At 36.9% G+C, this 23,178-nt stretch overlaps 1 protein-coding gene across 1 annotated transcript in view; it reads left to right on the forward strand.

The window, feature by feature from the left end:
• Positions 1-21,046, forward strand: part of LOC138169643 (protein unc-13 homolog C) — a 487,553-nt gene extending 466,507 nt beyond the window's left edge. Inside the window, exons 26-28 of the mRNA XM_069099296.1 lie at positions 11,599-11,691; positions 13,615-13,774; positions 16,582-21,046. Coding sequence (XP_068955397.1) covers positions 11,599-11,691; positions 13,615-13,774; positions 16,582-16,867 — 539 coding nt within the window. The 3' untranslated portion in view covers positions 16,868-21,046. The remainder of the gene's footprint in view (positions 1-11,598; positions 11,692-13,614; positions 13,775-16,581) is intronic.
• The last annotated feature ends 2,132 nt before the right edge of the window (positions 21,047-23,178 follow it).

Consider the following 23,178-nt stretch of genomic DNA (forward strand, 5'->3'; position numbering starts at 1 on the left):
TTGTAGGGATGTAAATAGTTCAACTTTGATAAGTTCCTTATGATTTCTTTTCCCTGTTCACCTTCTCATGCTTCTCTTGCTTCTCGTATCTGAATGTCAAATTTTCTATTCAACACTGGTTTTTTCCTCAAGAATGCTTGAAAATCCTCTATTCCACTGAATGACCATATTTTCCCCTGAAACACGATACTCAGTTTTGCTGGGTAGGTGATTCTTGGTTTTAATCCCAGCTCCTTTGACCTCTGCAATGTCATATTCCAAACCCTTAGATGCTCAGTGTAGAAGCTGCCAGATCCTGTGTTATCCTGATTGTGTTACCACAATATTCGAATTGTTTCTTCCTGGCTGCTTGTAATATTTTCTCCTTGATCTGGGAATTCCAGCACCTGGCTATGATATCCTAGAAGTTTTCTTTTTGGGATCTTTTTCAGGAGGTTATTGGTGGATTCTTTCAACCTCTATTTTGTCCTCTGTTTCTAAAATGTCAGGGCAGTTTTCCTTGAGAATTTCTTGAAGGATGATTTCTAGGTTATTTTTTTGATCATGGCTTTCAGGTAGTCCAAGAATTTTTTAAATTATCTCTCCTGGATCTATTTTCCAAGTCAGTGGTTTTCCCAATGAGATATTTCACATTGCTTTCTATTTTTTTCATTTGTTTGTATCTGTTTAATAGTATCTTGATTTCTCATAAAGTCACTAGCTTCCATTTGCTCCAATCTAATTCTGAAGGAATGATTCTCTTCAGTGAGCTTTTGAGATTCTTTTTTCATCTGGCAAATTCGACTCTTTAAGGCATTCTTCTCCTCATTGGCCTTTTGAGCCTCTTTTGTCATCTGAGTTAGTCTATTTTTTAAGATGTTATTTTCTTCAGTCAGGTTATTGACTCTCATTTCATAATTTTCTTGCATTTTTCTCATTTCTCTTCCCAATTTTTCCTCTACTTCTCTTATTTGATCTTCAAAAGCCTTCTTAAGGTGCTCTATGGCCTGTAACCAGTTCATATTTTTCTTAGAAGCTTTTCGTGCAGGAGTTCTGACTTTACTGTCTTCCTCCTGTTCAATCTTTGATCCTTTTTGTCCCAATATATGAGTGTAAAGTTGGGTTGCTCTGTTTACTTTGCCTCCCTCATTTGCTCATGTTTCTAATCAATTACTTGACTTTGGGGCTTTTTGCCACAGTAGGACTCTGCTACCACACAGGGGAGCATCATACCAAATTCTGCGGTTTTCTCATCTGCTGAAGGTATCAGTTGGGTGCCCTCTCTGAAGCCTCCACACACTATGGCAAACTGGTTGCACACCCCAGTACCTCTACCCTAGACTGCAATCCAGATGCAAGCAGGTTAAAGCAAGAGGGATTACCCCTCAGACTGGTCACTTGGTCCCCCTACAATCTGCAGGCCAGGAGCTGAAGCTGTCACATGGCAGTGGCTGTGTGGCAGTGGTACCTTGGCATCTTCTCGCCCTGGGGGCAGAGGCTGAGCACACTCACAACTACTGTGTCCCAAAGTCCACACTGCACTGACCTCTCTTTGTGTCCTTAGCATCTATGGCTTGATAATTCTGGAAACTGCCACAGCTGCTGGTGATCTGAAGTCCCTCCAGCCAGCAGCTGGTCAGGCCTGCCCTGGGGCTAAAACCTTGGGTTCTTGCAGGGCCAGGGTTGGCTCCCAGAGCACTGCACTGGCCACTTGCTGCCAGCCCACAGGGTTGTCCTCAGTAGGAGGTTAACTTCTCTGTGTCATTTTGTGGGTTCTGTACTTCCAAAGTTTCTTCAGAGTCACCTTTTACATGATTTGGAGGAGGTGAGAGGCAGAGCCCCGTGGAAGTCCTGTTTCTATTCCACTATCTTGACTCCACCCCAAGACAGAACACTTCAAAGAAGATATAGGGCCACAAGCTTTAAATTTCTTTCTTCCACTACTTGCCTTTTGCATCTTTTTCACTCACTCAGTGAATATAAGCATAAGGTTTTCTGCCAGTTTCTCAGAATAGAAAGATTACATAGTTCTTTTTTTTCAAGGAGCTAGTATTCTACATACTTACCTGCCATATACCCTGGTAAAAAAAAAATTATTAAAATATCACTACATAAGGTGTCAAGAAGCCTACCACCTTTATAGGTTTTCCTTTTAACTGGTTCCATAATTTGTGTCTTAATATATGCCATCTTTCAACTTTTCTAATCATCTCTTATCTTCCTTGGGAAATCTTCTGTGAGTCTACTGATATTCCTTAGTGTGGCATTTTTGTGTTCTTACACTTTGTAGTATTTTTGCTTTGTCATTGTAGTGTTGGAGTTTAACTATAATGTTACTTTCATGGTCCTGGATTCTGTCTGTTGATTATTTCTATAACACTTGAAATTATTTTTGTACAGCACCTTAAATATAATTTTCAAATACTGTCATTTTTCTAAATTATCTGAAATGTCAGTAAAACCATGGCTCCCAGGTCTTGAAATGTCCTAAAGGTCTGTTACTTTTATCTGCAGGTTTCAAATTTTTTCCATAGTAGTTATCTAAGGTTGTTTTTTCTACTTTCTTTACATTGTCTGCATTTACATTTTTGCTGTAGTCTATTGTTTATTTTTTCTTTAAAAAGTCTGTTAGACTAAGTCTATTAATTAATTAAAATCAATTAATTAAATTAGACTAAGTCTATTAATTAATTAAAATTAATTAATTAAAAAATTAATTTCTACAATGCTTTCCCAGTAGCTTTTAATTACAGTTTTAGTTCCCACTACCAATTTTCAAATTTCCTAAAGTGTTTCTTATTTGTTCCTTTGATTTCTTACCAATGCTAAATCTTATTTAAACTCCTTCATTATACTATCTCTTTGAGCAGACTTCTAATTTCACAGTTTCTTTTTACATGCAGCTTGTTTCTGGTACTTGAGCTGTTTCAGTTTATTTTTTAAATTACATTAGAACCCTTATTTTTATGTAATGGGTTTCAGCTGTTATTAAGCACCAAGGTGAATGAACATAGCCTGGAGGCAGTTAAAACTAGAGTTCAGGTAAGAGGGGGGAAAGGAAAGGAAAGAGAGAATAAGTGTGTATTTTGTCTGCTAGGTTCCAGGAACTGTGCATTGTACAAATATTATCTCAATTGATAAAAGGTGCGGTGTCTAGAAATTTAAATTAGATAATAACCAGCAGAAAAAAATGATGATTAAAACTGTGAAACAAGAGCAGGTCACTGAAAGAAATAGTATAGAAAAATGAGAAAAGGAACGAGGCCTGGAAAACATCCAGGACCGACAGGACCAAAAAAAGGAGCAGCAAAGGAGACAGATGTCTTAGAACAAGCATCAGTGTCAAAAAAAAAAAAATACAGAGAGAGAGAGAAAGAGAAAGGAAAACAGAGAAAGAGAGAGAGAGAGAGAGAGAGACAGAGACAGAGACAGAGACAGAGACAGAGACAGAGACAGAGTCAAAATCTGTGAAATAGACTTTGAAATGGAATGTGATATCCCTCCAAACATCAATGCATAATCACCTGGGAAGATATTCTGGAGCCCATCTGTGAAAGGTTTTAGATGCCAAAGTAAGGTGTTTGCATTTTATCCTAGAAAAAAAAAAGGAAACACTAAATCTTTTTGACTAGCCAAATGACATGGTCAGACTTATGCTTTAGGAATATAATTTTGACAGCTACATGGAGAATCTTAAAAGAGGGGAGGATCTTAGGTCTGGGATACCGATTAGATGTCCATTGAAATAGTCAATGAGGGGAGGGAAATTGGAAGCACCCACTTTTGAAAAGGGACAGGATCAAAGTAGAGAATAGAACAAGTGGGAGGTGGGATGGGATGGAGGGAAATATAGTCAGTCTTTTACAATATATCTACTATGGTAATGTTTTGCATTGGCTACACATGTACAACCTATACTGAACTGCTTATCTTCCCAGTAAGGGTGGGTGACAAGGGAGCAAGGGAATGAATCTGGAATTCAAAGTTTTAAAATCAAATGTTTAAATATATATACTATTATTAATACTATTTTACATGTAATTGGGAAATATGATATACAGGCACTGGGGCATAAAGATCCACCATGCCCTACTGGAAAAGTCAAAAGGGGTCTGGGAGAAAATATGAGAGAGAGCAGATTGGAGAAGGGGATATCCTGTGGATCTGCTGTTTTGGGGAGGTGGGTGTAGGAAAAACGGGGAGAAAATTTGTAACTCAAAATCTGGCGGAAATGAATGATGTAAATCAGAAGTTAATAAAGCATTTGAAAAAAAAAGAAATAGTCAATGAGGATATAAAGTAAGATGGTACCATGATCAGTTAGACTTGTCAACTTGTATTAACTTCTTAATTTTGCAATTCTTTGATTATGTATTACAAAAGATTGTCACTGCCTCACAAAGCACTTTGCATATGGCACCTAGGTGGTACAGTGGGTAGAGCACTGGACCTGGAGTCAGAAAGAGTTGAATTCAAATCCAGCCTCAGATACTTCTTAGTTGTATGACTGGACAAATCATTTAACTTCTGTCTACCTTAGTTTCCTCATCTGTAAAATGAGGATCATAATAGCACCTACCTCCCACAGTTGTGAAAATGAGATGATATTTGTAAAGTAATTTATTAACCTCAAAGTGCTATATAAATTCTGGCTATTGTAGTTATTATTGTACTTCTCTGAAGCTCTTACTGTATTCCATTTTGCTTCACGGTTTTGCATAGTTGCTGTACTCTTATCATATAGCATTACATATCTGTGAGTGTGACATTTTCACTGATAAGATGATAACATATTAGCAGGGACCAAGTTATTTATCCTTGTCTATATTCCAGTGCCTTAGGCTTCATAATAGCGGAAACTAATTAAGTCATAAATGAACAAAAGCAGAGAGGGAGAAGATCGAGAGAGAAAATAGATCACATTAGCCTTAAACCACAAGCCAGATGTCCTATTCCCCAGACTAGATTCCCACCCTGTACTTTATACCTTCTTGTTAGCAATGGCATAATGTCAGCTAGTGAGCCAAGTAGGGATAAAATTCTGAAAGGTGAAAAGTACCCTGCATATATAATGAAGGGAAAAGAATCAGAAATATAATTTACCTATAACAACATTGTAAAGACAAACAATTTTGAAAGACTTATGAACACAATGACCAGTTATGATTCCCAAGGACTAATGAAGTATGCATGTTACCTACCTCCTGAGAGAGCAAGAGGATTCAAGGTAATATATTCAAGATTTAAAAAATGAGACATACCATTTTTGGATATGGCTAATGTTACTTTTTTTTTTTGCTTAGGTTTGCATATTTGTTACAAGGATTTTTTTTCCACCCCAGTGGAGGTAGGATAAAAGGAAGAGAAACTTAGTGCATATTGTTTTTGTTTAAAATCAGAAAGTAGCCTAGAGCTATATAGCAATGCAGTACAAAAATGGCATCTCTAGAGTGACCACTTTTTCCCTAACTTCCTGATCCTCATTCCTAGAAGGAAATTAATCAGTGCCCCAGTAAGACATAAAAGCTCCTTTATCACAAGCATCACTAATAGTCCTTGAGATAACTGTTAAATCCAGCACTCCTGTGGAATTACTAATTTTAGTATTTGATATATCAAAGTGTTGAATAATTATACCATGGAAGAAAAGTATGAACCATGTTTCAGTAGTCCCCAGGGTACTTCATGAGGCTTTGGGAATATTTATCAAGTATAAACTGAGGTATAATTTCTGTTGTCAAAGGACAGTGGAAAGACATGTGGTAAGCATAAGAAAACTACATCATACTAGCATTGAAGACTTGTCATTGGAGAAGTATGAAAAGGCCATCAAGGACATGTGTGACTGGAAAAGGAGGGTAAATGATCATATCAGCCTTTGAGAAATCACAGAAAACCCACGTCCTATGTTGGCACCTCACAAGATATTAACAAAACCAGTGCTTACTACACTGGTTGGATTGACTTTGAATGATTTATAGAAATATATTGACAAGGAGAGAGTATGGTACAATGGAAAAAGTGCTGGTCTTGGAGTCACACAACCTGAGTCCAAATCCTAGATTAAACACAGTATGTTAGCAAGACACTTGACCTCTCTGGGCTTCACTTTCCTAATGTAGGAAATTAAGGGCATGAATTAAGGGGTTACTGTGGTCCCTTCCAACAGCTCTAGAACTGGAATCCTGGGAATTGTACCAATTGAGAAGGCATTGATGTGTTACTCTCTGTGCTGATGGATGGATGGAACACACAGTAATGAGACAACTGATCTAAGTATTAATTTATGTGCATAAAGCAATTGTAAAAGATTATAAAACTATAAAAAATCTTGATTGAATGAAAACCATTTATTACCCACTTATATGCTAAGCACTGCTAGGGACACAGATTAAAAAAGGTAAAACCATCTTTGCCTTTAAGGACCTTGTATTCCAATGGGAAATGGCCAGGGAGGGTTGTTTTGATTTGGGAAGGCATAAGGATGTTGAGTGTAGTTACAGAGGGGATTTACAGAAATGGATATCTGGCCATGCATATGGCCACTTCACATCACAGAACACATGGTGTTCATGCCCTGGTGAACTTAATCCATTCAGTTTTGGCCCTCCTACCCAGGCACCAAGCTATCCTGATTTTTTTTAGTAGATCAAGTTAAACTTTGTATGAATTTGCTCATGGTTGCTAGACAAAAGGGATGGGAATAAGTTGCAGGGAACTAAGCAAAGGGAAGTAGTAGAATTCATGGCAAAAAAGATAATTATCAGGGACAACTAGATGGGAGTTGAAGCCTATTCTGTTGTGGAACTGGGTACATTTAGTGATTATGTAAATTTGACTTTATTACCTCATGGAGTAGTATAACATAGCCCCAGGGCAGGAGGGGCAAAACTGGGTGAATTAAGTTTCTTGGAGCATTTATTGAATAAATATTTATTAAGCACCCTCAGTGCCAGGCCAGGTTCGAAGCACTGATGATTCAAAAAGAAGCAAAAGATAATCCCTGCCTTCAAGGAGTTTATAGTCTAACGTGAAAAGTCTGATGGTCTGGATGATGCCATGGCAGTACAGATGGCCAGAAGGTAACCATCTCTGTAACCATGCAGGAATTTCAAAATCACATTGGCAAGAGAATCTTCTGTAAAGGAAACTGCTGAGAGGATATCAGAATTTGCAGTGTCTTCCATCCCTCTAGCCTCTGTCATGATGTGTTTATAAGCATTATTGTACAGAGAAGAAAAGAATTCCCACCCTGTCTAGAGAAAAGGATTTCCGGTAGGGATTTTTAAAATTCCAGTCAAAGAAATCAAGTCAGTACATATGTTTTGCTAACATTTGGTGAGAGAGCACATACAGTCTTGGTGTATTAAAAAAGTCTGCTGACTGTGGCAGAACAGAATGAATGGGGGCCAAATCCTGAATCTACGTCAGTAGATTTTAAACCTAAGCCTAGGTTTAAAATGTTGATTCTCTTAAAAAGAAAGAATGAAACACAGCTTGTTATTATTTATAATTCTATCTCAGATTTTTATTTTGTATTGTTTCATCCTCAGGAGAAAGTAAAGATTTTCTCCTTCCTTTGACTAGTTCCTCCTATATTTTTAGTTCATTGGAAAATACTACTGTCCATTTTGACTTTTATTCCATGATAGAAAATTCACTGTCATTACAATGAACAAAGGCCACAGATCTAAAGGCCAGGCTGTCATAAACCCATGGGAAAAGGCCCTCAGGGGATTCAATGGACAATTTATCTGCCCTTTCTAGGGAGACTTACTCTGCAGCCATAAAACTTAGGTCACTGAGGATATGGACTTTTTTTTATTTTAAGAATTTTTATAGCCTTGCCAAATACTGTTTCACGTTTTCTTCACTCCCTACTCCACATTATCCTAAATCAGGAAGCATTGCCCAAAGGGATAAGAGATTCTGCAAAGAAGCAGTTTCCAAAATTATGTAACCAAGAGTCCCAACTTCCAAAGGTACCAACAGGACCTGTATAGGGATGAGATGCTTAATGACACATGGGGAGAAAAACCATCTGCTTATTTCACTGTAGGTGATATACCCTGAGACAGAGAAGTGATCCACAAGGGAAACGGACTACAAGAAAGGGCCAACAAGTTAATGACATATCCAGTGAGGGGGATTTTGCTCTCTGGACCCCTCATGGAGGAACTACAGTTTCCAAAACCAGGTGTTGCATATAAATTGGTAAAGGACTGTGACCAGAACCAACTTAGATTCACAGATTCACATTAAGGAGATGTGACAGCTTTTGGTTCACCTACATATAACTTCCTTGCATATCTCTTAGTCTGTGACATGTGTTTTTATGTGTTAGGTCTGATCTAAGATCCAGTGTCAAACAATTCACATGGCAAGAGATCAACACTACTGGGTTTCTATTGCTTAATACCACCATGGAGATTCAATGCAGTCAAACAATGAAAATGCATTTATTAAGCACCTCCTCTTGGGTACTTAGAGGGGCTCCAGAGAAACAAATGCAAAAGTGGAATAGTCTTTGCTCTTAAGGAGCTTAAATTCTCTTTGGCAATCAGAATTCCTAATCTCTTACAGTTTAGAGTTCTTCCATTCTGTCCGTAATGCTATTTTTCAAAATCCCCTGCAGAATAGTAGATCTGGAGGACTCTTTACTGGGTCTGAGTGAGACAGACTCCTGGTATTTTCTGCAGAGGCAGAAATCAACTGGAAGTACAATATGGAAAAAATAGTTCCTATTTCAATTTGAGACATTTTAAGAGATCAGTTAAATTCTTGATGGATTAACTGATCAAATACACCTAAGTTTTCATTTATAACTTTGGAGATTCCATGACTGTAAAAATTGCTTCCGTAATTTATATATAGATGTGTATTATTTTAATCCTCTTGTTTGAATTTTAATTCATATTACTGAATGCTCTATATTTTGTGTGATAGACTAACCTAACTCAGGCCAGTCTGGTGGTAGAGATTTGATACTGGAATGAAATTAGACATCTAACAATTAATAAAAGTTTTCTTAGCCATAAAATGAAAAGTTATACTCAGCAAAAGTACATTGATTTAGGTAGATACAGTCTTCCTCTAAATACATAAGCACACATAAGCACACATATGATCACTTTCAGGCCTAAGGGGCAACCACCAAATCTGAAGGGCACAGGCTCCCTTTGGGACTCTTTTGGCCTGGAGTGACTGGGAAACCATGACAGCTTGGACAATTAAGTCCTTTGTTATTTTGGGTTTTGCTTTTTTGGGGGGAGGGGGGAATGCAGGGCAATTGGGGTTAAGCAATTTACCCAAGGTCACATGGCTAGTAAGTGTTAAGTGTCTGAGGCTGGATTTCAACTCAGGTCTTCCTGACTCCAGGGCAGGTGCTCTATTCACTGTGCCACCTAGCCACCCCCTAATTAGGTCTTAAGGATAATTTCAATATCTTTTTAGGAAAAAATTAATATAGCCTTTGAGGTATAGGACTATAGGAAACCTAGCCCAATCTACATAGCAGAGCCCATTTAAATGTTGTTTCTGGTATGCCTTCTAATACATCAGTAAGAGAATTAGTTAATATGGAATTCTAAGGGGCCATTTGGAAGAAGAATATTATTAAGACATAACAAAAATGTTGTGGCCTTCGTAGAAAACCCATATTTTCAGTGGGAGAATTGGTCTGGTTTACTTTGGGCTCTTTGGCATAAAGGGCAATTTATTCTCAAGGGCTACCTCTGACTCAGCTGAGCAGTGAATTTCCACATCTTGGCATGTCAAGAAGAAGGAAACATGTATTTCGCAGTCTAGTAAATGCTTCTACCCCAGGGGTTTTCTGTCAAGTATTCAGCCAATGGTGAGAACATAATTATGGATTATTCCTATCTGACCCTATAAATCACTATGAAGACATATATCCTGAGTATACTCTAGATGAAGAATAGAGAAGAACTATTTGAAAAAAAGGAAGAAATAAGGAAAATTGTGTTTGTTAACAAGCATCTTAATCATTTTCTATTAAAAGATTCTGGGCATGTTTCCTTAGCTTTTAGTTTAAAAAACATAAATAACATTTCTCTTTAAATAAGGGAACCAAGCACAAACATGCATTTTCCTAATTTGTAGCTTGCATTTTTAAACTCCCTCATAGTAAAAGACAAGATAAATGAATTATCTAAATTTCAATGATGACCAGAAAAGCAACAAAGGTTCCAAATGAAAGAATATTCTGGTTAACCCTCTTTTGACTAGAAAATGTAATGAGGTCATTCCATTCTACAGATATACCAATTTATGATCTACACATCTCTGAATATACTGCAGGAAAGAGAATGAGGAAGGACTTCCATGGCAGGGGGTTAGCAAACATTAAACTTTACTCTAAGCCATCCAGGCAAGCTTTATCTAGGAAATATTTCCAAATAGGTTTAGACTTTGGAAAGGAGATAGTTTAATAAGATGGTGGGAGAGGATATTCTAAGCATCTATTCAACTAAGTAGAAAATCTAGAGGAAGTTACTTCATCAAGGAAGCTTTAAATAAATATGACAAAGAATAGTGGTAGTACTAACCCAGAGTTTGGGAGGGACCAGGTCAGGGAGATTTACCTGAGAAAAGGCTTTGAAACCAAAATGGTTGGAATCTTAGATGTGAGAAGTATGAGAAGGAGCAACTGTTAGGCCTTATGGAAGCAGATGGCCTCCATCTGAGCAAGGATTGAGAAGAATTGGTCTCTACTCAATAATACCAACATTAGTCAGATTCAATAGAATTTAGTGCCTTATTCAACTACTTTTCAAGTAAGTTTCAAGAAAAAGTAGAAATAGTCCTGAACCAGAAATCAAGACACCTGGATTATAGTCCTGGCTCTGCTATTAGTTACCAGTTTGACTTTGGACGAGGTACTTTATAGGTTTCTGCCTTGATTTTCTCATCTTTAAAATTTCTAAATTATAATTGTTGAGTATTTTAATGTCAGTCCTACTCTAAGTAGTGAATTCCATTGTACAATAGGATCTATTGATGATTTTGTTTCACAAAGCATTTGACAAATTCACTCATGCTATCGTTGTGGACTCATTTTTAATTCTTCCAAAAATATAGTGTTCCATGACTCAGATACATACAACAGCACTGGCAAAATATTAAAATTTTACTGTAAAGTTCTGCATACTCTTTGATCCAGCACTACCATTACTAGGTCTATATCCCAGAGATTTTTTAAAAGGGGGGAAATAAACCTATTTGCACAAAAATATTTGTAGCATCTATTTTTGTGGTGGCAAAGGAGAATTTGAGAAGATACCCATTAATTGGGAATTGAACACACTGTGGTGCATTATTGTAATGGAATATTATTGTGCTATAAGAAATGACAAACAGGATAATTTCAGAAAAAAAGTTGGACTTACATGAACTGATACTAAGTATAATGAGCAGAACCAGAGAACACCGTACACACAATATAGTATGATAAAGAACTGTGAATGACTTAGCTATTCTCAGTAATACAATGATCCAAAATAATCCCAAAGGATTCGTGATGAAAAATGCTATCTGCCTCCAGAGAAAGAACTGATGTTATCTTAATACAAACTGAAACATACTATTTGTCATTTTCAGATCGCTCCCAAAACGACCCAGTGGGACAGATATCTGTTCATGTAGACATCTCTACAATTCCAGGAACTGGGGAGCACAAAGTGACTGTAAAAGGTAAATCCAAAGTCTGAGCAACCTAAGCATCTTATTAGAATGTTAGATAACAACTGGTGAAATTAAAAATGTGAATTTTCTTCTCTTTTCTTTGAATCTCTATCCAAAACAAAATGCCTTTGAAATTTTCTAGATGTTTTGGGATAGAACTTGGAAAATTCAAAACTTGGAAGAAATCTCAATATTTTGAATTTTTCTTTTTTTGAGATTTTCTAATGACTTTTGTTTTTATATCATAACACTTGTCTCATCCGCCCCCACATACACACACATACATGCAATGTCTGTGACATTGCTGGTAACACAGAAAATACTATGAACCAGCACAAAAAACAGCTATTAACCAATCAACCAATATGACATACCAGTATATGCAACATTCTGCATCTATAGTTTCCTAACTTCTCTCAAGAGGAAGGAAATTTTTTTCACCATCTTTTCTCCCCGATGGAGTCAATGAGTGGGTTTCAGTCAAAAAGTATTTATGGACCATTCCCTAACTCCTGGTATAGACACTTTAAGAATGATGATAGCATTATTTTTGCCACACCAAGGAAAAGATGATCAGAAAGGATAAGGAAGAAAATATAGTAATTTAATTTGTTAAACTTGATATGTACTTTTTAACAAGTTATAAATAATCTGGTGTTTGTGGTTCTGTGTATAATTGCTTCAATTTGTTTATTTAAATATTTTATTGAAGCTTATGAAGTCTAGAATTTTAAAATTAAGTGTAAAGAATATTAGTGTCAGGATAGTCTTGCTATTGGTATAGTCTACTTTTGATGGATTTTATCTCCATGATTCCCAACATTTGGGCTTTTGAAAAAATCACCAAATGACTTAATGATTTTAATAACATGAGAACATAATCTGAATACTCACTAATGCTAATTTAACCTCCAAAATTATTTGATAGAAGAACGTTAAAGGGCAACTACATATTGCTTAGTGGAACAGTAATTTGTTTTGCAACAGTATTGCTTCTGCCTTTTGTGGGGGATAAGAAAGGGGGATGTGTGTTTCACTGAGAACTCCTAAAGAGGAAACTCCCTCTGTCAATGCAGGTCTGTAACATGTAGTCTTGTTGAAATACTGAGAAGTCAAAAGTTGCCTGTATGTGTGACAGGTGGGGCCTAAAACTACCTCTTCCTTAATCTGATGCCAGCTCTCTATCCACTCTGCTTCTTACTGATTTCTTGCTTTCAGTCATATCTAACTCTTTGTAACTCCACTTGGAGTTTGCTTGGCATTTGCCATTTCCTTCTCCAATTCATTTTACACTTGAGGAAACTGAGGCAAACAGGGTTAAATGGCTTGCCCAGGGTTACACAGCTAGTAAATGTTTGAGACTAGATTGGAACTCAGAAAGTTGAGTCTTCTTAACTCCAGGCGCATCACTCTATCCGCTGCAACGCTTAGCTGATTTACATATTTAGATTATCAGCTAACTATTATAGATTTTGAGCTTCTTGAGGATGAGAACTGCTTTTTTTTTGGTCTTTGTACTCTTGCATCCTAGCACAATGTGTGGATGATAAATTTTTATTGAAAAGAACCAGGATATTAATATCTCAACTAAGAAAGCTTCCCCTTTTTAAAGAAAAGATTTGTTGACTTTAATTAAAGATAAATACTGATTCTGGCTTCATTTACATATTACAATAGGAAGAGTCAGAAAACTTAGAAATTATCCTTCTTGATTAGTGCCAAAGCCCCTCATACTTACATTGAAGTTGGACCATTCATTGCTAGATTACTCTCCTGGAAGCTGTCCAATTTTCCTTCAGATGCATTTCCTCAACTGCAGGAATTAGCCAACTACTAAGAATTTAACTTCTTGTTAATGACAAATGGGGAGATTTTACCTTTCTGTACATTTTCATGCTAATGCTTTCTACTCCCTTCTCTTTTCCATTTTAGTCATTGCCATCCATGACCTACACTGGCAAACCACAGCTATGTTTCGCCCCTTTGTGGAGGTTTTTATCCTGGGACCCAACCTTGGTGACAAGAAAAGGAAACAAGGTACCAAGACCAAAAGCAACACCTGGTCACCAAAGTACAATGAAACTTTCCAGTTGTGAGTATTAGTTAAATCTCATTTATTTAATCGGTTATCAGTAGTAACTCAACTAAGTCTGTCAAACAATTAGAAATAGTTCTAGTGAATAAAACAAAATTTAGGGCCCATAATTTACCTGTTCTTTGTCCCATAAGCTCAAGGCCCTATTCCCTTTTAGGTGATAGTGGGACTCATTATAACAATTATGGTTATTATTATTTTATTTATATTGTCACATAATAATGATTTTATACTGAAAATTATATATATATATGTATAAATATATAGCACTTTATAATTGCAAAAGATTTCCATATAGATCATCTCATTTGACTCTCCAAATAGCCCTCTCCAGTACAAGTAAACTGCTTTTCATTTTATAGATGAAGAAAACTAGTTTCATAGAATTTAAGTCATTTTATCTAAGCTCATACAGCTAGTAAATGATGGAGCTGGGACCTGAACACAACTCAATTTAAATGCTATTACCCTTTCTCCTATAGTACATCATTCCAATGGGTTTCTCAAAGAAACTAAAGCCTGCAGGCTGATATACTTCCCAGAAACAGGTGATCTGAATTCAGTTAAAATATGTGTGTGTTTGCATATATGTAGAAGATCCTATGAAGTGAAACCATCATAGTTCTCCAAGGAAAATTCTTTTGGAGATGACATAGCATTTGGTTTTTTTATTCTCTGTCCCAATAGCACAGGCTAATTCTCAATATATTCTAACATTTCTCAATCTCCACCTTTCTCTATGTCTCATATCAAGTCACTATTTCCTTTACTTTTGCTTTAGACTATCTCAAAAATGCACCCTCACCTTAGTTAACAGTTTCCTCCAGGAGTAAAAGTTAGACTCTGCAAAATGTTTGATCAGAAAAAAACCAGGAATGAAAAGCAAGTTGGAAATTTTTACTGCTGGGGCATATATAGTGTATTCATTAAGGGCCAAGAATATCTGAAGATGAATCAAAAGAAAGTTGGGGGAAGGATTGTTCCTGGAATATCACTAGTCAGCCTCCTTCATTATGTTCTGTTCTGCACTGCCAAGTTGTCTCAGGTTATTAGTAGAAGCCATCATCAGCTACACAGCTGACAGGTCTAACTGTTGCCATAGGAAAGAGTTGGCATGAGCTCTGTTGTAGTACAGAGAATTTGTATTCAATCTAAATGCCTGAGAGTTGCCCTTGATCTTTTGTGCAGGGTATTGCCCTGAGAAAATCAACAGATATGCGATTTTTTAGTCCAGGTTTGGACAGGGGGAGAAGGGGAAAGGGAGAAGATGAGGAGCTGTGGTATATGGTACTAGGGTGTTACACAACCATCTCATTGAGTCTCTAGACATTGACCACCAGCTTCTGTTCTGATCTTTGTATAATGGTAGAGAACTGGCTCTGAACCACAGGAGATGTATTACAGCTGACAACAAAAAAGAGGAGCACTCAAGGAGAAGTAGGGGAATAGACTGGATGGGCAAAAGACAACTTTATCCAAGATTTTAAATGCTAGAATGAGAAATTTGAATATTGCCTAATCGGGAGATATTGTGGGTTTGAGCAACTAGGTGGGATCGCTGATAGAGCATCAGCCCTGGAATCAGGAAGACTTGAGCTCAAATACAATCTCAGACACTTACTAGCTATATGTGGGACCCTGGGCAAGTCTCTTAAACCTATTTGCTTCAGTTTTCTCATCTACAAAATAAGCTGGAAAAGGAAATGACAAACCATTCCAGTATCTTAGCCAAGAGAACCCCAAAATGGGGTCATGAAGAGTCAGATTTAACTAAAACAAACGAACAAAAACAAAAATTGTGAATATGTGAACAAGGCACATGATACAAATCAGAAGATGATAGATTTAGTACCTAAAGGAAACTTAGAGACCATCAAGTACAACCCCATCAGTTTATTGCCTAGGGTCACACAGTATCATATTTAAGGAAGGATTGTCTGGGTAAATTCAGCTAATAGAGAAGTGGGATAGCCACCTCCATAAAATGAGAATAGAATAGAGTGACATTGATCATCACAGGATTTCGAGCTGGAAGAGGTCTTGGTAATTGGCTGATAGAGTTCTTTTATGTTATAGATGGGGAAACTGAGCAAAAGAATAGTTAAGTAATTTGCCTAATGTCACACAGGTAGTAAGTAGCTAGGTCAGTATTTGAACCCAAATTTTTTGTGAACAAACCCAGTTCTCTTTCTACTACAGCCCCTGCCACTTATGGTCCAACTAACTGCAGTTAAAACTACCAGAAATAAGGGGCGGCCAGGTGGCTCAGCGAGTAAGAGTACCGGCTCCAGTGTTGGGATGACCTGGGGATCAAACCTGGGCTCAGATACTTAGCACCACACCCAGAAGTAACTGGCCGTGTAACCTTGAGCAAGTTACTTAACCCCGATTGCTTTAAAAAAAAAAACTACCAGAAATAAACACATTGAAACAAAGTTTAAGGGTTTAATTGAAAAAAAGTTATGTGTACAATGAGCAAATCATAAAAAAGCAATGCAAAATGTTTATCTGAACATCTCTGGATATTTGTTGTAAACTATAATTCTGTCTAGAAAATCTATGGAATTTATAGGATGGATCGGTAGATAGCCAGTAGGTGGATAGCTACATTTTTAAAAAGGCTCAGAGATTTTTGAAGGATGAGAATATCAGGGTTTTGAACCCAGTGTTCTCCAGTTACTCAAGTACAAACATATCTGAACGATGTATAAAATATTCAACAAGATTTCAGAATTGGTTAGGGGCTGAGAGGGTGGGAAAGAATTAATATCCATGATCAAAATTCATATTTTTAATCCCTACAGCATCCTGAGTAATGAAAATCGTCCAGGGGCCTATGAACTTCACCTCTCAGTTAAGGATTACTGCTTTGCACGGGAAGATCGAGTTATAGGAATGACAGTGATTCAACTCCAGAATATAGTGGAGAAGGGGAGCTCTGGGGCATGGTATCCACTATTGAAAAACATCTTTATGGATGATACTGGCTTGACAATCCTCAGGATTCTTTCTCAAAGGACCAATGATGATGTAGCTAAAGAATTTGTAAGACTGAAATCTGACACAAGATCCACAGAAGAGATTGCCTGAAGCCAATATTGCAAGGTAGCATCTTCAAGAACCTAGATAAACTGTTGTTGTTTGATTAGTGCATGTGTGTGTGTGTGTGTGTGTGTGTGTGTGTGTGTGTGCAAATCAGTGGGAATGCATAATCAACTATGTTTAAGTGTTTATCAGTACCTACTCTGGTGTGTGGAAGACCTGTGTGACTTTTGATGCCTATTAGGGTTTGGAAAGTTAGTAGCTCCATGAAGTGCCAAAATGAAGATTAAAGATTCATTATCAAGAGTATCTTTTCAGACGTCTATTTCATTTCATGACCAAATTTCCATCTCCTCAACTGATTCATAAATTATTTGTCCTTTGAATGTGTTCATTAATAGTTTTCTTTATATTACTATCATATGTTGTTTAACAAGTTAACTGCCTATCTGTGCATTAGAAAGTATTTCGTATTCATATTGTTTTTATGTTACTTCACTGTCATTTTAGAAGTCTGACCAATCAATAACTTTTTCTACCATAGCTAGAAATACAGTTACTTCTAGAAAGTGTTTGTAATTTTATAATTACTGATGTAATGTGTTGATTTTTGCATACAAATGAAAATAGAAATGGTGGGAAATATTTTATGCTGACCACTTTCCAACCTTTCTGAAATATCACTGTGAAGAAATGCTATTAAAGCAATCTTATACAAAGCAATGCTCACTAGTTTGTTTTAAAAAAAAAGTTTGATATATTGAAAAACCTTTTGTTCTTCAAAACTGCCAAGGTCATGTCACATTTGTACAAGGAGGTAAGTTAATGTGTTTGCTGTGTGGCATAATGCTTTACCAAAATTCTTTTTTTTTTTTAAGAAAGTGATATAGTCAGGGTAAATGATTTAGAAGTAGGAAGGCAAATTTGTTTCTCCAAGTCATCTATTATGTGTAATGATACTGTTAGTGTTTTCCTTCTGACAGTTATAAAGATCACTTTACATACTTAGCTGTATAATCAGTTAAGTCCTTTATTTTTTTCTTTAAAAAATATTCAGCAGTTTGTACTGAATGCAACATGACTATGTACTGCACTGAAGAAAAAAATTGTCTTCGTATATTTAGTGAAAAAAATGTAAAATAAAGTCTGACAAAACTGCTTTAAGTTTTGTAATTTATGTTACTTATGTACCCACAAAGTACAAGATATAATCTTGAACTTGAAAGAGAAAGTCAACCTGACTGTATTATTGACTGAATGATATTTCCATACATCCAAAATGACCTTACCAAGTTGATGTTTTTATATAAACTATCTTAACATTTTCATCTTCTATATTCCTATGGTCCCATTTTCCCAGCTGAATGTCTATACTCAGGTATACAATGGTACTTTCCAAATGCAGTGAGTGAATGAATCACTACAGTAGGCTATCTATGTAATGAATTCAATACTTCTGATCCTCCAAACCTGACTCAGACTGGTTTTGCTGATCAATTAGATCAGATATTGTGGGTATGATAGTTCTCACAATTTTTCTGTTGCTCTATATAGTAAAAATAATATAACTATACAAAATAAGGGAAAGAGAACTTCTGTGGCATGGTATCATCCTCTTTGGAAAATAATGTCTTTAAGCATAAAACTGGCTTGGCGAGGCTTAGATTGTTTTCTTAAAGCATCTTCAATGTTGCATCTTGTCGGGCAATTGCTGAATCAGTGATTGCTTACAATGCATGGCATAAACACAATTTTTCAGCACATGCATTAACAAATATATGGAAAACTTAACAACCTTTTGTAGGACTTCCTGGCTCCCCCTTTCACTAATAGAGCATCATTTCCTTGTTTAGAAATGGAAAACTCAGGTTCTTTTGACTCTAAGTACCAATGAAATATGTTTGTGAAGTTCAAAAATAATGTTATGCCTTGAGAACATTTTTCTATATAATTGTAGTTACAAAAATTACTGAAAACAATAAGCAACATAATTTTTTAAACAACTGCATTGCTCAGAATATTTGCATCTATGCTTTACTGAATATAGTTGTTTGCCCCACTAAGGAAACCTGATACGCAAAAATGAGAACTTGCAAAATTAATTAGGGGGGGTAATTTTCACAATGCTTAAGGACTTGCTATATGATTTCCTATAATAAGGTCCTTTGGTACATTTAAGAGGCAATGTGGTATTGTGGATAGAGTATGAAACAATGAATGCCAATCTTTACTAGCTGTGTGAAGAAGCCTCCAATCTCCGAGAGAGCCTCAATTCTTTATCTGTAAGATGTAAGACTACCTCACACGAAAATGCTTTGTAAATCCTAAAGGGTAACAGAAATGTGAGTTATTTAAAACGTGGTTCCATTTATAAAACTCTGATGTACAATTTTCAGAAATACATCTATAAAAACATATTCATATGTCACTCTTGACAAGGACAGGAAAGCAAATTAGGCTCGATTCTGTTTCTTTGAATGGGGAGGAGTTAGAGGACAGACTTGCACCTGTTCTGAAACTTCGATTCTCAGAGGGTTATCTAGGGGCATAGCAAGGTTAAGTGACTTGGCCTGGTTTACACAGTGAGGTGTCACTGACCCCACAGTCTGCTTTTTATGCACTATAGCAGGCTTCCTCTAAAGGCTTAACTTTCATTTGTGATACCAAAACTAGGCTGAAGAATTCAGTACTTTTCTATCATTTTGCAGGTATGATCTCACAATGCTCCACCTGTTTATGGTCATTATTAAGAGGAAGCAAGGATCAATAGACAGAAGAGGAGACTGAGAGGTGGAGACCTGAGTTTGAACATTTCTTAATTCAGTGAACATAGCCAAGTCGCTTCACCTTTTGTGAGCCTGTTTTCTCCTCTGTGCAAAGATTAGAGCATGGGAATGGAGTCAGGAAGAGGAAGGTGGAAAGGAAACACATACTAAATTATATAGTGCCTACTATGCATTTAGCAATGTGCTAAGTACTTTATAAATATCTCATTTGCTTCTCAAGACAGCCCAGTGAGATGGGAGCTGTCCTTATCCCAGGTTACAGTAGAAGAAAACCACAGGTTCAATCTTGTCTTGGACAATGATTTGTATGACCCTGAATTGTATGACTTCATTGCTCTCAACCAAACTAAGGCTTCTTCATCTATTTGCTGTTGTTCACTCATTTCAGTCATGTCCAACTTTTTGTGACCCTATTTGGGGTTTTCCTGGCAGAGATACTGGAGTGGTTTACATTTCCTTCTCCAGCTCATTTTACAGATGAGGAACTGAGGCCAACAGGGTTAAGTGACTTGACCAGGGTCACACAGCTAGTAAGTATCTGAGGCCAGATTTGAACTCAGAAAAAAGATGAGTCCTCCTGACTCCAGGTCCAACATTCTATCCACTGTGCCACCTAGCTGCCTCTTCTTCTATAACATGGGGCTAATCATCATACCCACCCCCCAAGGCTGTTGTGAGGATCATATGAGATAACGTTTGTAAAGTATTTTGCAAACCTTAAAGCATCATAGAAATTCTAGCTATTTTTATTGCTACTTCAGAGAGTTGTAAGAAAATCAATGGTAAAATCTTAAAACTTTGTAAAAATTCAAGTCAACAAATATTTGTCAAGTGCTTCGAAGTACAAGGCACTGCAGTTAAGTGTTAGAGGCAACGGGGTAGAGAAGAATGAGGGCTAGGCCTAGATGCAAATCCTGACTCTGCTTCTTTCACTGGGTGTGTTACCTTACTCAAGTCATTAAGCTCTAAGGAGTCTCTCCCCACTTTAATTCAACCTCCACTCATGTTCTGCCCCCTACTTAATACCCTCCAATGGTTCCCTGTCACCTCCAGGATCAAATATAAAATCCTGTTTGGTGTTCAAAGCCCTTCATGGTGTAGCCCCTTCCTGCCTTTCCAATTTTCTTACACCTTATCCCCTTGTACTTTGTGGTTCAGTTATACCAGCCTCCTTCCTGTTTGTCAGACAATGTATCTCCCAGTTCTGTGAATTTTCACTGACTTTCCTTCATGCCTGGAATTCTCTCCTCCCTCACTTCCTTCAGATATCAGCTAAGTGCTATCTTCTGCAAGATGCCTCTCCTCAGCTCCCTTCCCTCTGCTGTTTCTCTCTCATTCCCCTGTATATTGCATGTCTGTATACGGTTGTTTGCATGCTGTCTCCCCTGTTAGATTGTGAACTCCTTAGGAGCAGAGACTGTCTTTTGCCTTTTTTTGTATCTACAGTGCCTCACACACAGTAGACACTTAATAAATGCTTACTGATTGACGGACTCTGTTACCTTATCATTATTTATCATATATGTAGATCTAGATGGAACCTCAGTCATCTAAAATGAGGAGACTAAACTAGGTATCTCTGGTGATCCCTGTGGCTCTAAAATCCAGAAGAAGCAGAAAGAGAGAGAGGGAAAATCAAAGTTTCACCTCCCCAGAATATGATGGTCTCCTGGGAGACAAGACATATAAACGATGGATAAATGCAAAATAATTTCAGGAGAGGGACTTGACTAAAAACTGGGCGGGGGGGGGGCGGGGCAGAAAGGGAATCAAAAGGTGTCTCAGTTGAGCCTTGAAAGAAATCTGGGATTCTAGGAGGTAGAGGTCAGAGTCTATAATATGACTATTATAAACAGTGTTTGCCACATAAAGTGCTACATTAATATCAGCTCTCATTTCATTTGGTCCTCACAACAGCCCCATCAGGGTTATAATATAATACAATATGCTATATTACATTATATCTTATAATATGTTACAAACAATAATATAAATATAATGCAAGAATTGTTATCCCTGTTGCACAGATGAAAAGGAGGTTAAAACAGCTTCAATGACTTGTCCAACTTCACATTAATGGTAATTGACAGAGTCAGAATTCAATCCCAGTATTCTTTCGCCTTAACCAAGCTGGTGATGGCTCCCTAATAGCTGGTGTTTTGTGCCTGGATTCAATTTAATTAGATCCATCCATTCTAGGTTTTTTGGATATAGTGCCTAGCAATGACTAACCATAGTAATATGAATTGTGTCAGACTGAAGTTTATCACCACAAGAAAACACAAGTAGTAATTTTGAAGTTACCATTAATCCTAAAACCTCAGTGTTCCTTGAGTACAGGAATATTTCCGTGGTCTTTAGATCTAAGCCACATATCTCTGAGGTTGTACCAGTAATCTATAAGTCTTTATCACTAACATTCTTTCATTCTAATTACTACAACATCTTTCACTATGGCCTAGAATATATGATATATCTAAACTAACCATGGCAAGGTAACTTTGGAATGCATTAAAATTTGTCTTGTTGCTGTGTCATCCACACACATATAATCTATGTGGAAATCCAGACTGGATCTTAGTTTAACCAAATTAATTGGACTTGAGCTATTGACCTTTGGGGGGATATTATAAAGAAATCATGTTACTTTAGATAGCTAAAAGACTAAATGAATTTAATACTGGGCTTGAGTTCAAATTTGACCTCAGACACTTACTAGTTATATGACTCTGGGCAAGTCACTTAACCTCTGCTTGCCTTAATCCACTAGAGAAGGAAATGGCAAAGCAGTCCAGTATGTGTGCCAAGAAAGCCCCTTGGACAGTACGGTCCACAGGGTCATGAAGAGTCATGCAAGAGACACAACTGCTCAACTAAACAACAACCTATAAACCACCACAGTCTTGACATAGAAGTTGTACAATGTAAATAATAGTATTAACCTAAATACATTTTTCAGTTTGAGTTTGCATAATACAAAAACAAGTCAGTTAATTAGTTCATTGGTGGAGGAACTGGGGAGAAAAAGGATTATTGATCAAATGGATAATAAAACAAAATAAACAACATATTGGACTGATTTTTTTCCACCTTCAACTTGGTATCAAGGTGATCACAGAATCATAGAATTTATCAGGTTCATCTGGTCTTAACTATACCTTACCAAGAATTTCTTCTACTACATTCCTAAAGCAATAATTCAGCCTTTACTGGGGTAATTCAATGTACTTTCCAGACACCCTAATTGTTAGGAAGTTTTTCTTTACATGGATCTACAACACCTACCCATTAATCCTAGTTTTACCCTCAAAGTTAAGCAAGTATAATCTAAGCCTTTTAGATGTTACAGATAGCTGTCACCTCCTCTATCAAGTCTTTTCCTCTCAACTAAATATCTCCTGCTAAATCAACCCCATATAGTGTGGTCTCAAGGCTTTCACAATCCTAGTGATCCCCAGTGGACTCATTCTAGCTTTTAAAAAGTTTTCTTTCCTACTGTGAGATGTCAATAACTGAATGCATTAATCCAACCAGATCAAAATACCCTGAAACTATTGCCTCCTTTTTAAGATA

Source organism: Petaurus breviceps, unplaced genomic scaffold, assembly GCF_028583685.1.
Source record: "Petaurus breviceps papuanus isolate PSGF00001 unplaced genomic scaffold, PetGlider_PUasm1.0 37, whole genome shotgun sequence".
Lineage (NCBI taxonomy): Eukaryota > Metazoa > Chordata > Mammalia > Diprotodontia > Petauridae > Petaurus > Petaurus breviceps.